At 40.5% G+C, this 17,347-nt stretch overlaps 2 protein-coding genes across 2 annotated transcripts; both read left to right on the top strand.

Annotated features, from left to right (window-relative positions):
- Positions 1-920: 920 nt before the first annotated feature.
- LOC119024348 (cytochrome P450 2F2-like) lies at positions 921-8,914 on the top strand. The gene is made up of 11 exons (XM_037107059.1): positions 921-1,228; positions 2,611-2,767; positions 4,309-4,461; positions 4,713-4,873; positions 5,293-5,361; positions 5,613-5,717; positions 5,834-5,972; positions 6,190-6,275; positions 6,509-6,610; positions 6,961-7,102; positions 7,238-8,914. Exons 1-11 carry the CDS (start codon positions 1,067-1,069, stop codon positions 7,423-7,425), a joined length of 1,464 nt encoding a protein of 487 aa, XP_036962954.1. The 5' UTR covers positions 921-1,066; the 3' UTR covers positions 7,426-8,914.
- A 1,221-nt stretch (positions 8,915-10,135) lies between these two features.
- Positions 10,136-16,613, top strand: LOC119024347 (cytochrome P450 2D15-like). The gene is made up of 11 exons (XM_037107058.1): positions 10,136-10,300; positions 11,130-11,292; positions 11,674-11,838; positions 11,964-12,124; positions 12,280-12,348; positions 13,007-13,111; positions 13,238-13,376; positions 14,408-14,493; positions 14,644-14,745; positions 15,092-15,233; positions 15,342-16,613. Exons 1-11 carry the CDS (start codon positions 10,136-10,138, stop codon positions 15,518-15,520), a joined length of 1,476 nt encoding a protein of 491 aa, XP_036962953.1. The 3' UTR covers positions 15,521-16,613.
- Positions 16,614-17,347: the final 734 nt, after the last annotated feature.

Raw genomic sequence — 17,347 nt, 5'->3', positions numbered from 1 at the left:
AAGATAATTTATTTTTCTGTATTATTACCTCATTGATCTGGTTAATGTTAAGATTCAGAGTTTAAATTTCTTCTAAAACTACCAAAACTACATAGTGACCCTTCAAGTTGACTGTGGTAAATTATATTATTAAGCAGCAATGACTCCACAGAATTATTTCGGACTTGAAGAATCGAGTTCGAATATGATACGTCATCATCACTTATCATATAGCAACTATGAATTAATTTGTGTGTTGTAACATTTTTGTTATATTTAATGTTGTAAACAGAGTGAATATTAGTTCCTACCTGCTATTGTTTTAGGGGGGGACAGGTAGTCATGTAACAGAGAAGTGTGACGAAGAGTAGTGGATGTACACTTTCTGCCACGTTTGTGCTGATTAAACGAAGATTAAAGAAAAGTAACAAAGACTGATTGCAGTGATTGCTCACAGCCCAGAGAGACTGGAGAATGCTGCCACACCACGAGACAAGGGCTCGAGACTGTTTGCCTTGAAAATAACTATGTCAGTCATTTAATAAGCTAATCATTTCAGCTGTGCTTGAAAAAACTGTTTGGTCTTTTAATTTCTAACAACAGCACATTTTATAAGCTTTTCACATGTTGCGTGTGTCTCAGTACAATGTCTGCCTCTGACATGTAGTGGAATAAAAAGGAAAGAGTGCCAAGAAAGTAAAAGACTCAAGTAACGTACAAGTGCTTAAGATTTGTACTTAGGTACAGTACTTGTATATGTCTACTTTAATCCCCCCATTAGTTTTTCACCATTATACTGACCAGACATTAGCTGTGTTGGCTCCGTGGTAAACGGTGGAAACTAACTTGACCGCAGATAAACTCATGTGTTGAAGGTTGCAGCCTAAGCCTGTCTAAACTTGTGCCTCTCCTGTGCCCAGTGTCTGTTCAGTCAGCCTTTAATACAGAGAATCAAAGTCCACAGAGGAGTGCACATGGAGTGCCTGCAGCTGACCAGAGGAGGCAGGGCTAGGAGCTGAGCTGCACCTCTCCTCCAGAGTCTATCAGCCTGCCTCTGCAGCTCCGCTCACTTCAGTCCAGTTCCATCATGATCGCCTCGCTCCTCCTGCTCTGGGTCTGCGTTGTCAGCATCCTCCTTCTCCTCAAATCATGGAGACCCAAAAACTTTCCACCGGGACCAATCATCCTGCCAATACTGGGGAACATTTTGGAGCTGAGCCTGGAGAACCCCTTGAAGGACTTTGAGAGGGTAAGAAAATCACTGAGGTGAACAGTGTCGTTCTTCCAATGATTTAAACTGTTATGGCGTTGATGCAGGTACTATCATCAGCCCTTTAATTGGGCCTGTAAAGTTAAACACATACATTTGTGGGAACAGTGTCCTGCTCTCTCTGACATTATTTGTGTTTGGCAAGTGTTTGGACTTGTACTTTGCAATGCTATACTCTAAGGACAAGGGTCACCCAAACCAGCTCTACTATGGTTTGCATGTGATTGCATAACATATTGCTGAAGTCTGTATACAGTTGACTGCCTATCATCTTGGACCAGAGCCAGCCAACAGGGCCAAACACACTGGGCGTTTTCCAACTTAAACCCCTTACAATGAAGGACACCGCAGGGCTGCATACCAGAAGGCCTCCACAACTTCTTCTGATACCTTAAATGACCTCTGTGTAGTTTTGGAGAATAAATTCAAACTCAGAATTTTAACATTAACAATATAATTGAGGTTTGTTTTGGTATAAAAAAAAATCAGTCTTCTCTTCTTCTCTTTTTTTCCCCCCTGTTGTACATAATGCACCTTTAAAGGGTAACCCCACTATTCTACACATTAAAATGTGTTTACAGGGGAATACTACAACATATATGAGACAAGTAGTGTAAAGCCATCTGTGGCTCCAGAGGATGCTGCATTTGATATGTAAAAATGTTCTTTCGGTGATGTCACTCAGTGGCTGAATTGCACTGTGGGTAATTTAGGCACCAGGTTGTGAGAAGCAGCCCACGGCCCTCATTGCACTCCCATAATGCTGTTGAACTTATTATAGACAGTTTCAGGATGTTACCCATAATGCAACTTGCTCTATCTCGCTATATGTTTCCAGGCTCACATTTCACATATTTATTATCTTTCAGCTTGTCATGTTATACATTGGGTCATTGCCTTATTGAAGGTTGTGGTCACCACCTTCAGTAAGGCAAAGTTACGTATGGGCAGCTCATTCACAGATGCATTTTTATCAGTTTATCAGTTATGCGTGCTCCTTGCTGATTGGTGTGTCAGCCTCACCTTTTGTAATACATTGTCATTTAAGCTGTTTTGAATTATGTTGATAAGCTAAAAAAAAACATGTATTTTAGATAATAGATAGATAAGAAGTCTGGACTCTTGTTTGCTCTGATTCTTTCCACTGACGTACACCCGATATACATTTATCCAAGTTTTAATGCGGTGTGTGCTGCTGTTTCTCTGCTGTGTTTTGTAATGATGCAAGTCCAACCTCCCTTTGAGACAATCAAGACTGTACTAAGACTGAAGATATGAACTGAGCAAATGAGACGATGCGATTCCAGTGGAGTTATGTAACGTGAATGTATTGCAAACACTGCCATGTTTTCTTTTCCCAGCTGAGGAAGATTCACGGAAATGTCTACAGTCTGTACATCGGTTCCAAGCCAGCTGTTGTCATCAATGGGTATAAGGCCATGAAGGAGGCTCTCATGTCCACTGAGTTTGCCGGACGACCCCAAGACCTGTTTGTCAATGACACCACCCAGAGGAAAGGTAGAACACATCTGATACTCAGCATTTTTTCGAGATTGTCTGAATCAGTAACAAGTAACTTGATTCGTCAAATAAATTCAGTGGAGTAAAAATGACTTTATACTTCAAAATGAAGTTGAGGTAAATGGAAATACTAAATTAAAGTGTGAGTATCTCAGAACTGTACTTTAGCACAAAACTTTTATGACTTGCTTTCATTTTTAATGCATATATATATTGGTTTAAATATTTGTAATCTGTCTCCTTTGTTACCACTATTTAAACGTAACCCTGGTTGATCCCTGGTATATAGAGAATGTCGGTGATGTCTCTTTCTGTGCGTGGAGTGTATGTATGGGAGTGTCACCAGTATAGCTGACAGAAGGAAAAAGAGAAAAAAAACAAAACACACAAAGGCAAGGGTTTAAGTCAGTTCATGAGTTCTCTTCAGGACATGTTTTTGTGTTCACTATACTATTCAGTTTGCCAGAGAGAAAGGAGGCGGGTCTGTAACTGATACTCGTCTACTTCCTTCAAGCCCTTTCTTGCAATGACGCCCCGAAACCAACCTAAAGTATATAAAAAAACAACACATAGAAAGATTGAAGCAGATTTAAAAGAATACAATTGAATTATGTGTACATGTAAAGCAATGGAGGCTGCATTAATGAACAAATATACCTTCACTCGTACCACTCACTGTCTTCAAGTGTCTAAAATGAACTAAGAAGAGAGAGAGAGAGAGAGAGAGAGAGAGAGAGAGAGAGAGAGAGAGAGAGAGAGAGAGAGAGAGAGAAACAAATTAATCATGTGTTAACATTCATCATCAGTCCTGAGCAAAAGTTTCTTGGAAAACCGGTTGCTAAACTTTCCTGGCCCCTGCAACTCTTAATGAGATTTCATTCAGCACGCTGACACGGGGAGCACCTGCCCTGCATAACAACGAGTGTCTGGCCAGAGAACGTCTGGATCCACAACTTTTCTCAAAGTTCATAATTCGGAGTACTTTCAAAGAGTAGGATTACATGAGATTGTTGCTTTTATGCTCCTTTAAAAAACGCACAACTGTATAGCAGCCACAGGACAGTATAGTGCTCGCCTACATATGTAGTATATCGTTTTGTTCCTGCATGAAAACAGTGTGCATCCTATTGTCCCAGGTCGATGTTCGTTAGCCAGTCAGTGCACAGTTTGTGTCTTGTCTGGTGCATTCTTCTTATTAAATCCACGTACATCCAAGTACACCAAGAAAGCAATATAAAAGGTTTTTCATTGCGCGACAGTTTTTGTTTCTCAGTAAGCAAACCAGTGGTAAGGGGGTTAGCAGTAGCTGGCCTGGTTTTAAGTGTAACTTTAAGCTCTCTGTCTTGAATCTTTAGTTTTAAATCCAATTTCCAGTCCAGCAATGGCTCTTGATTGAAAGTAGTTGAAAAAATAAAAAAACATACGTGGGCTCTGGAACAGCACATTGATGATCACAGTGGAATAATTTCATAAAATATGACATTAGATCTCCTGTAAGCTCATACTGTGTGCTCTTTGTGTCGCTGCACCTGTTGCAGGAGTGATTCTGGCGGATTATGGCTCTAGCTGGAAGGAGCATCGTCGCTTTGCCTTGATGACGCTGAGGAACTTCGGTCTGGGGAAGGATTCCATGGAGGAGAGGATCCATGGAGAGCTACAACACGTCATTAAGACACTGGAAAAGAGCATTGGTGCGTCATCCGTGGGTCTGCATAGTCCAAATAAGGACGGCAGGGTTAACTGTTCAGTGACAATGACCTCTGAGCACCACAAATATTCTGTTAACATCAATTAATAAATATAAGATGTATTTGGATCAAATGTATATATTAATATCAGTGTTTTTCATTGCCATGTAGATTTTTTTTACATTTGTTTAAAGTTCCTTTATATTCTTGTACAATGCTTTGTCTCACTTCGGTCTATATGATGTCTTACACAGGCTCAACCTTGTCTCCTCAAGTTATGTTTCATAACGCGTCGTCCAACATCATCTGCCAGGTTCTGTTTGGTACACGCTATGAGTACGACGACGTGTTCATCAAAACAATTGTACAGTGCTTCACTGAGAATGCCAAGATAGCCAATGGACCATGGGCCATGGTGAGTCACAGCATGTTTCTACGGTAAAAATTCTGGCTCGGAAATATTAGCACGAGTTGAAGTGGAACATTTCTGACTTCCTGCTTGTAAAATCCGAATACTGGAGTTAAAAATCGGCCAATATATGCACAGTTTTTGCAGTGATCCCTTAATGTGGTTATGAGACACTTGAAATGTAAATGACATCTTAACAGTAAAATTCACTCGGTATGTAGTAATTATACATCACCCCAGACATTGTTTTCTGCACTTTGTTCTTTAAAACCAAAAGGTTTTCGTGTCACAGGCACAGTGGTGCTCTGAGCTAAATGCTAAGTTTAGCAGGCTAACAGCTCACAATGGCAATGCTTATGTGCTAATGTATTTGGCTTGAAAAGTATTAAGTTATCTTTTTCTTTTTTTCTTTTTCTTTTTTACAGCTGTATGACTCTTTTCCCTTGATCCGTAGCCTGCCACTGCCCTTCATGAAGGCCTTTAAGAATGTTGAGGTATGTTTACTGGGCCTGGAGATTTATTGTAAATATTTTTTTTAATACATTTTAAAGAAATTAATAAACAATATATTTTATATTCATGATTAAACATGAGAAACAAACATGAATAAAAAGAACAGCAATGGTCTAATGTCTTTTTTTCTCTGACTGCACATATACAATGATTACTGATACATATACAGTTTGCCATTTGAAAGAAAAAGGTGAATTAATACAACTTATGAATGTTCATGTATGTATTTCAGACTTGTCAGAAAATTGCAAAACGTCTTTTGGCCGAGCACAAGAGCACCAGAGTCCCTGGAGAGCCGCGAGACTTTGTTGACTGCTACTTTGATGAAATGGATAAGGTGGGTGTGTGTGTGGGTGTCGAAGTGAGCTGAGTGTTTTCACACCCCATAGTGTACGTGTGTTCATTAGTAAGACATCGTTTCATTTGACGTGTGTTGTCTTCTCCTCTGTCCAGAGAGGCGACGACGGTTCTTCATTCTCAGAGGGTCAGCTCTCCATGTATGCTCTAGATCTTCACTTTGCCGGGACGGACACTACCTCCAACACCCTGCTCACTGGTTTCCTCTACCTCATGGGCCACCCACACATACAAGGTACGCCTGCACGTGAAAAAGTCCATGTAGGCTGTCAGCTGAGTGAGTGTCACCTCTCTTCCAGCTCTTCCTCTGCTGTATCTTCACATCCAGCTCCTGCTTTTTGCTCCATTCTCACACGATTTAACAGGAATTGTCACGATTTATTACTGTGTTATGGAAACAAGGTGTTACATCATTATATTCTTCTGCCCCCTCCCCCTGCTGTATCTCACAGAGCGTTGTCAACAGGAGATCGACACAGTGTTGGAAGGGAAGGAAAAGGCCACTTTTAACGACAGACACAATATGCCTTACATGCAGGTATATCATCAGTCAGATTCCACCTTTAATTCATGTGTTCACATCTGTCTGAGTGTCTTATTTCTTAGGGCATTACACGCAATCTGCTGAACTTCAGGGATCACTGATGAAAGTGTATTGGTCTGCTCTCTTGTGGCTTAGCTCCTGGGAGCCTGCCTTGTTTTTCTTCTGCCCCAGGTCATATAAAGAAATCTGTAAATAAGAACATGTTGTTTAAATCTCTCTCCATCCAGGCTGTGATCCATGAAGTGCAGAGGGTAGCCAACACCGTCCCGCTCAGCGTTCCTCACTGCACGACTAAAGACACAGAGCTGATGGGACATTCCATTCCCAGAGTAAGAAGCACCTGGTGTTTAATGGTGTTCAGCATAGTGACAGTAAAGTGAAGTGTTGGGGAAAGAAATGTGGGGAAAAAAGCAATTTGCATAAATGCCTCAATTAGAGGCAAGGTTAGATGAGTCGGCAGGGAACAAAGTGGAATGTGACTTTTCTGCCTATTTCTGCACATTTGCTTGACTTCACTGATGAGCGAACTGATTGAACAGTTAAGTTGCAGTCGAAGAAGGCATCAGATCCTCTTAACATTCTGTTTGCTCCATATATAAATAAGGGTCAAAACATTATCTTGTGTAGTTTAAGTAAGACTTAGCTCCTCTATGTCCTTTCTTCTCAATGTTCTCCTCAGGGTACACTCATCATCCCTAACCTGACCTCTTTGCTGAATGAGGAGGGACAGTGGAAATTTCCAAATGAATTCAACCCTGAAAACTTCCTCAACGACCAGGGAGAGTTTGTTAAACCTGAGGCTTTCATGCCGTTCTCCGCAGGTATGAGGGCAGGAAAAGAAAACAAAGCGGCATACGTCTCATTGCATATCAGAACCTGCAGCAGCATGCACACAGGGTGTTTTCATCCAAACTGCTTTAGATGACTTTGAGTTCTTTTTTCCTTCCTTTTCTCAGGCCCTCGTATGTGTCTCGGAGAGGGTCTGGCCCGGATGGAGCTCTTCCTCATCATGGTGACGCTGCTTAGGAAGTTCAAGTTCACCTGGCCGGAGGACGCAGGGGAGCCAGACTACACACCAGTCTATGGGGTTACTCTCACTCCCAGACCTTATCTCATGAAGATCGAAGCCAGAGCAACTGCGTAATGCAGTCTTGTGGACGCACAGCAGAAACAGTGGAGGTTAATCCAGATCAACACTAGCAGATGTGAACAAATATGGTGAAAAGGATAGAGGGCTGTAATAGCATTTACAATACACTTAGGGCCATCATTGCATCTGCTTAGGCTAAAACAGAACGATTCCAATACACAGCCTTGTAGGGTTACTGTCAAGGCTGCCTATTCAAATCATTCTATCCTCAGTTCAGTCTGTATGAGAAACATCTCATGAAGCATATCCCCTAACAGTCGGACCAAAGACATATGGTTTCAGAATGAAGCGGTGCATGAGTATAAGAGTGCAGGCGAGACTACAGGGTCGTCACCAGGTGGGCACCCTCTCTACAAACAGCTCAGCAGTCCCCTCGTGACCTGCGCTAACACAACCAAAACATCCGCCTGAAGCAAATGTTTATAACCAGCTAGCATCATTAGCCAGCAATGTGTTGGATAAGATTCTGCTCCAAGATTTTAGAAAGAGTTGGTTTGACTCTGTTCACTGAGGTATCAATTCACTTATCACTTTCTTTTGAGAAACTAGACGACCTCTGCACCATTATGCTGAAGAAAATCTTCCCCTTCATATTGAGAAGATAGTCAGGTTGTAAATTCTCTTTAGGACTAAGACCTGCCCCGCCCTTTACTAAGAACTGTAACATGTTTACCCTGATAAGCTTAACTTTGAACTCAGATACGATAGGTGCATTGAAAGGTCTGAAAGGAACATTAAGGAAGTTACAGAAGATGAGAGATTTTAAATCTTTGAATATGGTATGGGGAGGTTTGGGGTTTGTGAGGGTAAAAATAATAGAGCTCTGGATTTAGTCAAATAAAGGCAGCAACAGAAGACTACAAAGTCACAAAGTCCACAGAGTGTGAGAGGAAAAAGGAATTTTGTATTGTAGAATGACCCTAGATTTGACCTGAAAGCAAACAACCATAGGACAATCAGATGGAACAATGATGCTTTAGCAGCATTAACTGTGTACTTACTCAAACCCAAACTCAAGTTGTTTTTGTACCCTAACCAAACCTTAACCGTAGAGTGTAAGAGTACGCCATAAAACAGATTTATGCTTCTTTTGGTTGCACTAATAAGAGGTTACAATGTATTGTGTCGTTACATTTAGAGGACTTGTTGATTCCAATAAAGACCATGCTGTGATATATCTACTGTAACTGCTTACTTGTGTATTCAAATTATATTCATTAGTATGTATATGTAGGGCTGACATGTGTATTCAAATTGATATGTATACATGATTCCATGACATGTATTGATGTGTAATTGATTTATAGGGGATTGAAATGATGAAGGTTATTCTTGCCTGTCCTGAAGCTGGTGCGTAATGTTCCTTGTATAACAGGGTAAAAGTAGCATTGTAATAGTATGATAGTGTTACAGTGTTATGCATTTATTATTTAAAAGTGCAAAAAAACAAATAAATAAATAAAGGTGTGTTGAAGTAACAAAATGATTTCCTAAGTAGCAGTGTTAATGACCGCGTGCTGATAAACTGCTTTGACCGTTAACTAATATGGTCATAGCGGTCACTGACCGCCCGCTGCAGACTGACGCTGCTCCCCTCAGTGCTAACTGTGTATCTGGGATGCAGGAAGCTCTATGCATGGTAACGGTGGGAGTTTGTTTGTGTAGCTGCCCATGATGAACTGGATCTTTTTAAACAGATAGCCTTTGCTATCTTTTAAAAGTTCTCATGTAATTACTTGCACCTTGTGTCTAATCATGGCACGGGCCACATGTGTAATGGGTTTGTGAGTCTCAACACAATCTGATTACATTCTGTAGACCATTTAAATGTTAACACAGTTTGGCTGCTGCAGTGTCTTTAATCTTTGGAAGTATAGGAAGCTGATAGTTAATGGCTTACTTGCATGGACAGTACATTGATGTACATATCTAAATGTATATAAGATTATAGATTATATATTTTATATATTGCCCCAATCAATTTTTTTAATGTCCTTTGGTTTTGGAACAAGTGTAAGAATAATAAGTTGTGTTGTTCATCTTATTGCAGGATGAGTCTTGTTTTAACAATAAAGATAGATAGATAGATAGATAGATAGATAGATAGATAGATAGATAGATAGATAGATAGATAGATAGATAGATAGATAGAAATATATTACTTTTTACAAGTTATTCACAACTGAAACAGAACACTAATTGGATCAAAGCGGTTTGAAGATAATGCTGCATTATCTTGCAGTGTCAGTGGGGTATACAAGGTTACTTGTGATGCCCTAAATGTCAAAACAGTATATTTTGCTGAAAGTTCTGGAATAGATTAAGAGCGAAGAAAACAAGCGCATATTGACTGCCTGAATGTTTTCATACAGTATTATCAGCTAAATCTTTCAATGCAGCCATGAGGGACATATCTAGTATATATACATATATAGTATATATGACCCCCCAGAGGGTCATTTTAACTGTAGGAGTGCATAAAGTCTCTCACATCAGATGGCACTAAAATCTGAGTTGTGTTAAATGCACTGACCAGACTCTGATCTACTGTCCACTCCAGATGAATAGATCAAATCAATGGTTCACACTTTAAAAAAGCATGAGGCAACAACTCTGCAGGCCACATGACTGTGCAAAGGTTGTGTGTTTCTAAATCAAATATATAGGCAGACGAGAGCCAGTTCATCAGAGTCAAAACTTCATCATGTTTGCATCTGTGGTTCTACTCTTGGCTGTGGCCCTTCTGCTCGTCCTGGTCCTCTTTCCGACCAGCAGGGCCAAAAATTTCCCCCCAGGCCCACAACCCATCCCCATCTTTGGAAACCTGCTGGAGCTGAATCTGGAGAACCCCCTGGCAGATCTGGAGAGGGTGAAGTTGAATAATGTTATCAAGAGGAAGTACTATTCACTGTATTTATGTAATTAGAGGTGCATTATGCAAGATTTAATAACCTACCTGGGTAAAATTCTGTGGAGTGACAGATTCTTTCAATTGCAAGGAAGTGTTAGCGCGATCTCTGTTTTTGCAGTTTTCAGTTAGGGGTTGAAAAACTTGTGCCAGCTAGCAAGCCTGTCTGTCTGAAATAATGAGACTCATTTTACAGCTATTAGGACTTCTACCTATGATAACTTGGTAATAATTTACCCAGTTCAGTGCCTGATGATTGACCTGATTCAAGGTCAGTCACTTTTATCAAATAATTGGTGAAGGAAAGCTGGATGAATATGAACTTTAATAAGGCTGGGAGCAGGGTGATACATGGAGAATGTTGGATGATGCAACATGTCACAACAATATGAAGTGGCGTTGCAGTCACAGTGCCATGAAGAGGTGAAGGTTTATGAGAAACACATGAGCCCGTGAGAAACCCTGACCTCAACATTTGTTTGAGAATATTTCTAAAACCTGGTGAACCTGTTTATCTCACCAGAACGTTTTTCTTACCAGATTTCACCTAAAATTACCCGAGACATTGAAAAGTGTGAAAGTAGCTCAATCTATTAGGTAGGAAATATCTATCAGTGTGTATTTTTCGGTAATAGGTGTTTAGAAATAAGGAGACTCATTTTACAGTTATTATGACTCCTTCCTATGATAACTTGGTAATAATTTACCCAGGTCAGTGCCTGATGATTGACCTGATTAAAGGTCAGTCACTTAAGCCCCAGTAACAACAATACTGTGTCTCTGCCCTCAGCTGGCCAAACGCTATGGAAACGTCTACAGCATTTTCATTGGTCCCAGGCCAGCAGTCGTTATCAATGGGCTGCAGGCCTTGAAAGAAGCCCTGGTCAACAAAGCTGCTGACTTCTCTGGCAGACCACAAGACCAAATGGTCAATCATGCTGTGCAAGTGAAAGGTACAGAGCAGACATTTGACGACAGTTCAGTTTCAACTAACAGAGTCAGGGATTGTGTCCAAGTTCTGCTCTGATGCTTGATCAGTTTTGTCGAACACATTTCAAACTGCACAGTTGAAATGTATAGTGACTGACTATATATTGTAAATGAGTAGTGAAATAAGTATTTTGATCTTTTTTTTCCAGAGTAAAACTGTAAACTCTGCAGGGTAAAAATACTCTAGTACAAGTCTAACAGTATTCAGACTCATTTTTTAATTGAGTAAAAGTATTTGAGAAGATATGATTGAGTTCTATTTAATCAGAATGGCACATGTTAGAGTGCCTAACACATATATTTTATTCTCCTTCTAACTTCTGCTTGACCCTTTCTGCATGCAGCTGATGCTCCTGGAGTGATTCTAGCAGGTTATAACCCTGCCTGGAGAGAGCAGCGACGCTTTGGTCTGATGACCCTCAGAAACTTTGGTCTGGGGAAACATTCCATGGAGGAGAGGATCCTGGGAGAGACAGAACGCATCTTAAAAATACTTGAGCAGAGTGTTGGTGCGTCCACTATTGATCTTTTGAATCGTGCTGAAAACCAAAAGCCCAAAAGCCACCATCTTTATAACACTGTTTTTTTTTTTGTTGTTGTTTTGTTTGCTTGTTTTTTCATTTCGTTTCACCAGGTAAGCCCATGAGCCCCCAGCTGATGTTCCACAACGCAGCCTCCAACATCATCTGCCAAGTTCTGTTTGCGAAGCAGTTTGACTACGACGATGAGTTCATGAAGTTTTTTGTCAGTCTTTTTCATGAGACATCCAAAATAATCAATGGGCGCTGGGGTTTGGTGAGTCACACGTCTGACCACACAGCCGCTCATGCTCACTAAAAACTGTGCTTTCTGGTGAACCTTCATCGCTCAGAGTTACCTCTACAATGCTCAGAACACTTAAAGGTATCTTAAAACTTCAAACTTCTCTTACATTTCTCTCTCCCATACAGATTTATGACTCGATACCGATGGTGCGCAGCCTGCCTCTGCCCTTCCAGAAAGCATTTAAGATGTTCAAGGTCCGTCATTCATTTCACTCACTAGAGCTAGTGGCTTATTGGTTTGATTAATGACAGTGAGGCTGTTTATAACTACGGTAGGTTAAATGTTGCAAAGATTACGATCAGCCTTTGCCACACTGAGAAAGGACTTGGGAAAGAAAGAAGGGAAAAAATAATTAATGAAGGAAAGATGGATGAATATGAACTTTAATAAGGCTGGGAGCAGGGTGATACATGGAGAATGTTGGATTGCATTGTGACACAGCATCTGCAGTAAAATGAAGGGACTATGCAACACGTCACAACAATTTGAAGTGGCGTTGCAGTCACAGTGCCATGAAGAGGTGAAGGTTTACAATGAAATAGTGAGACAGGGCCTGGAACATTACAGTGCCATGGACAAAAATAATAGGTGTGAATTTCAGTCATTAGAATATGTTACAGCTCAAGTGCATGGCTGCAACTGGCGCCTGTTTGGTTCAAGCTGCCATTTCCTGTCTGCCTCTGCACTGTCACCATCTACTAAAGGCACAAGAAAGAAACAGCCTGAGACATGAAGTCTTACTGCATGTTGAATAGACTTGCCCATGAGAAACCCTGACCTCAGCATATGTTTGCGAATATTTCGAAAACTTGGTGAACCTGTTTATCTCACCAGGACTTTTTTTCTTACCAGATTTCCCATGAAAGACGTATGGAGATGTTGGCTGAGAACAAAAAGTCCAGGGTTCCTGGTAAGCCGCGGCATTTCATAGACAGCTACCTGGATGAAATGGAAAAGGTGTGTGTGTCTTTCTGTTATTGACAAAAATTCTGTTCAGAGCAGCTGCTGTGAACCTTGAACCTACCTCGGAGGAGACAGACTGTGTGTCTACTTTGTCTGTCTCTCTGTTGTCTGCCTGCAAAGAGAGGAGATGATGGCTCGTCATTTTCTGAAGACCAGCTTTGTGCGTTTCTTTTGGATCTTCACTTCGCTGGGACTGACACGACCGCCAACACCCTGCTCGCTGCCTTCCTCTACCTGATGAATTACCCACATGTACAGGGTATGTCTGCATCTCTGTCATCTGTCGCTTCCCGCTTTACTAACAGTCTGCAACAGTCTGATTTTGAGTGGATTATCACTTGAACAACCCTGATTATACATCAAGCACAAATGCCATGCTAAAATTGATCCATTGTTTCGGTTGATCACCAATACCTGCAAAACTAATGACATCCCATCAGGCTGGTACTTTGTGTTTGGGCAAATGCAATTATTTTTCTGACAGCTTCCACCCCTCTGCCCCCAACATTTGAAGACAAATATCTGCACTTTCTACTTCTAATGTTTTCAAAACAGGGTTTAGTTTTAATGCATTTGGGGGTGTTGTTTTCATTTTGACTGATTTCAGCCTATCAGTACATATCACGCTCAGCAGACGTAGCAAGGCAAAACGATGAAAAATACAAAAACAGACAGAGAGGGAGACTGGACTGGGGAGAGAAGGTGAATGAGACTCAACAATCAGCTATCTTCCTGCTGTGTTTATGAACAGCTTGGGCAAAGGATTCTCCTGATTCTACCTTTAAGTTTAACAGTCTTCTAATTGTATTAATATAATGTGAGTTTCAGTTAGTTTTGCACAGAAATGGCTGGTTGAAATGTCCTTCAGCGGGATACTTGTGAGTGGAGTTCAGAGCCTGTACTTTCCTACTTTTACTGGAGTGAAGAAGTTGTATCAGTATGTCTACTGTTACCAGAGTCTTTTTAAATCTATTTTTGAAGGGGGTGTGCGAACAACAATAATCACATCTGCTAACCATCAGGGTGTTAACACTGTCAGTGTGAGCATTGGCAATCAGCTCAAAGCTCTAGACTATTCTTCTTTTTCAAGCCTTCCAGTCAGCCTCAGACAACACAGTGCCTGAGGCAGGTTCTTAGTGAAACACCTGTTTGTCATTGCTAGAGATAATTGGAAAGATTCACACTTTCCTTTTGCAAGCTGCCATGTAGCACATAAACTTGTGAAAGACCCTGCAGTACTCCCTCCTGCTGTGAACTGTCTCACTCTTTGTTTATCTCTGTACTCCTCAGAGCGTTGTCAGCAGGAAATAGACAAGGTTCTGGACGGGAGGGATCAAGTCAGTTTTGAAGACAGACACATGATGCCCTATGTGCAGGTAAAAGGATGACTGGGTCTTATTTGCATGTCTATTCTTTATCTTTTGTGTCCTATCGTTCAAACTGTGGTGAAAGGTAAAAAAAAAATCTCAGTTACCTTATACATATCTGAAATGACAGAGTGTCTAACAGCTGTCTCTATGATGCAGGCTGTCATCCATGAGAGCCAGAGGATGGCGAACACAGTCCCTCTCAGTGTTTTTCACAGCACCACTCAAGACACTGAGTTAATGGGATACTCCATTCCCAGGGTTAGTATAACATATAGTGTGTGTCATAATAGAAATACAGAAAAAAAACATCAACTAACACAGGGTTAGACAACAAAATGACAACTGTAGTCACTACATGCAATACATGCCTAGAACATATATACAGATACTGTAAATACAAAATAGAGTTTATGAGCGTATCCTCCCCTTGTCTTGGGAATCATTATAAGGATTTTTAAGGGCAAAGTAGAGCAGTGTTGTTTCCCAAGCTTCCAGTTTGAACCCAGGGCTTTCTATATAAAAGCAGAGGACAGTGGTGTGAAAGTTGTTATTCGGTGTTCACATTTTAATAAACATCCTGTCATCTTTTTCTTGTGTTCTTCAGGGAACCACTATCATCCCCAATCTGACCTCAGTGTTATATGAGGAGGGACAGTGGAAATCTGCCCATGAATTCAACCCTGAAAATTTCCTCGATGAGAAGGGAGAGTTTGTGAAGCCAGAGGCCTTCATGCCTTTCTCTACAGGTGAGTGAAAATGATTGTTAAGTTAAGGGATAAGACTAAATTATTGATGAGTTTGCTTTTGGAAGTGACATTAGGTCATAGTCAATGAGCGAGTATTTCAACCTGCAGGCCCTCGTATGTGCCTCGGAGAGGGTCTGGCTCGTATGGAGCTCTTCCTCATCCTGGTGACTCTGCTGAGGAGGTTCAAGTTCATCTGGCCTGAGGATGCAGGAGAGCCCGACTTCACTCCTGTTTATGGGACGACCCAGACCCCGAAACCTTATTCCATGAAGGTCCAACTCAGATAAACTACTCAGAAAAACTACTGAGACAGAGATTCCCCAAAGACTGTAATAAGCTGCATGGAAACATCGAGCAAAATTTAACCTTTCGATATAAAACCTGCTTTGGTTAAACGTGCACTAATCATTAAAGTATATGAACATGTGATCAAATTGACTTTGTTTATGTGGATGTCTCACTGGCAGTGAGGAGCACCACCTCTGATGTTTGATATAGCTTTATTGTGTCTTTCAGCTTGTTGTTTTGGTTTTACAGTCCACAACTTTCCTGTTTGGTTCACTCTCACAGCTCTCATCACTCCAGTTTACCTGTCCAGCACCAGAGAGAACACAGCCAAAGTTAGCAACTAGCAGGTACACACAGTTATCCATTCTGCTAATAAAGATATATTTTCCTCAGGGGTTGGTAGAGAATAAAAAAAGAGCTAAAAGATGAGTGAATATTGGAATTTACGTATGACTCAAAAAGAGAGCTAATGCTGCTAAGTAGCTGCTTGAGGTTTAGGTAAGCAACATCACATCATCATTACCTTTATTGAGACAGGGAAGGCCACTGAGAGCAAGCACTCTTGCAACAATGGCAACAACTTTCTATCAAAAAAGGTTTATTGGATTTTAAATAGATAAAAACATTATGTCTATTTAAACAGATTTAAAGTGAGCGGTCAAGCAACAGGTTTGCAGTATCAACTTAAAGGGTAACGATATGCCAACGCTGTAATTACAGTTTGTTTCTGCTGCCCCCAAGTGTCAAAAACTGAATGAGTGCAGCTTTGAACATCACAGGGGACACAGAATCATTTATATGCACAGTAAATGCAATGATGCTATAACAGTTTGAATTATACATGACAGATTATTTCTTATCATATGAAACTATAGACTTTGACCAACTTTTATGATTATCATTAACATTACACAATGTTCCCTCTGTTGTCAGTCAAAAAAATGATGTGACTTTTTTGTCAAATAAATACACTGTGAAACATTAAATGACTGCTAACTGTGTCACCTGCTCAACAATGAGTAGCTGAAAAAAGATGCCCCTGTTCACCCTCTGGGGAGCTTCAATGTGTCGAGTAGATGCAATGGAACTCAGTCCGCCTATTAGATTTTAGTATGAACTTGTGTTGCAAGAGCACGTTTTGGTGTCACTGGAATGGTCATGGAGTCACTTGCAATTAAGTACATTTACTCAAGTACTGTACATATGTGCAAGTTTGAGATACTTGACCTTCACTTGAGTATTTCCATTTAAAGTTATACTTCTACTACACCCAGGTAAATATTCTAGTCTTTACTCAGTTAAGGTAATGTATGATACGACATCTGACAGCTGTAGTTACTACTTACTTTGGAGATTTTGCAAATTTTACATTCAAGACATCTAATGACGTTCTAAAATATGACACATATGAAGTAGTAAAAATAAGCTCACCAAAGCTCATCAAATGTATTAGTATATTTTGTCGAAACACTTTTGTACTTTTAATCGAGTTTTACATGTCACTGACTATATTTCAGGTTTTTTTTAGTTACATTTTCTTGAGCAATAAATCTGAATTTGTTTCCCATCACTGACTGTTGGACAGACTGATGTCCATGCATTAAAAGAGACATATTAAACTAATTTTCAGGTTCATAATTTTATTTTCAGTCACTACCAAAATACTTTTACGTGCTTAAATGTTAAAAAACACTCCAGATTTCTCATTCTGTCCAGTGCTGCAGCGCTGCGTTTCCCATCTGTCTGAGATCCTCTGTTTTAGCTCCTGTCTCTTTAAGGCCCCTCCCCCCATTGCCCAGTCTGATCCGATTGGTCAGCTGACACAT

This window comes from Acanthopagrus latus, chromosome 8 (assembly GCF_904848185.1).
Source record: "Acanthopagrus latus isolate v.2019 chromosome 8, fAcaLat1.1, whole genome shotgun sequence".
NCBI lineage: Eukaryota > Metazoa > Chordata > Actinopteri > Spariformes > Sparidae > Acanthopagrus > Acanthopagrus latus.
This window is presented reverse-complemented; position numbering and strand designations above follow the sequence as displayed.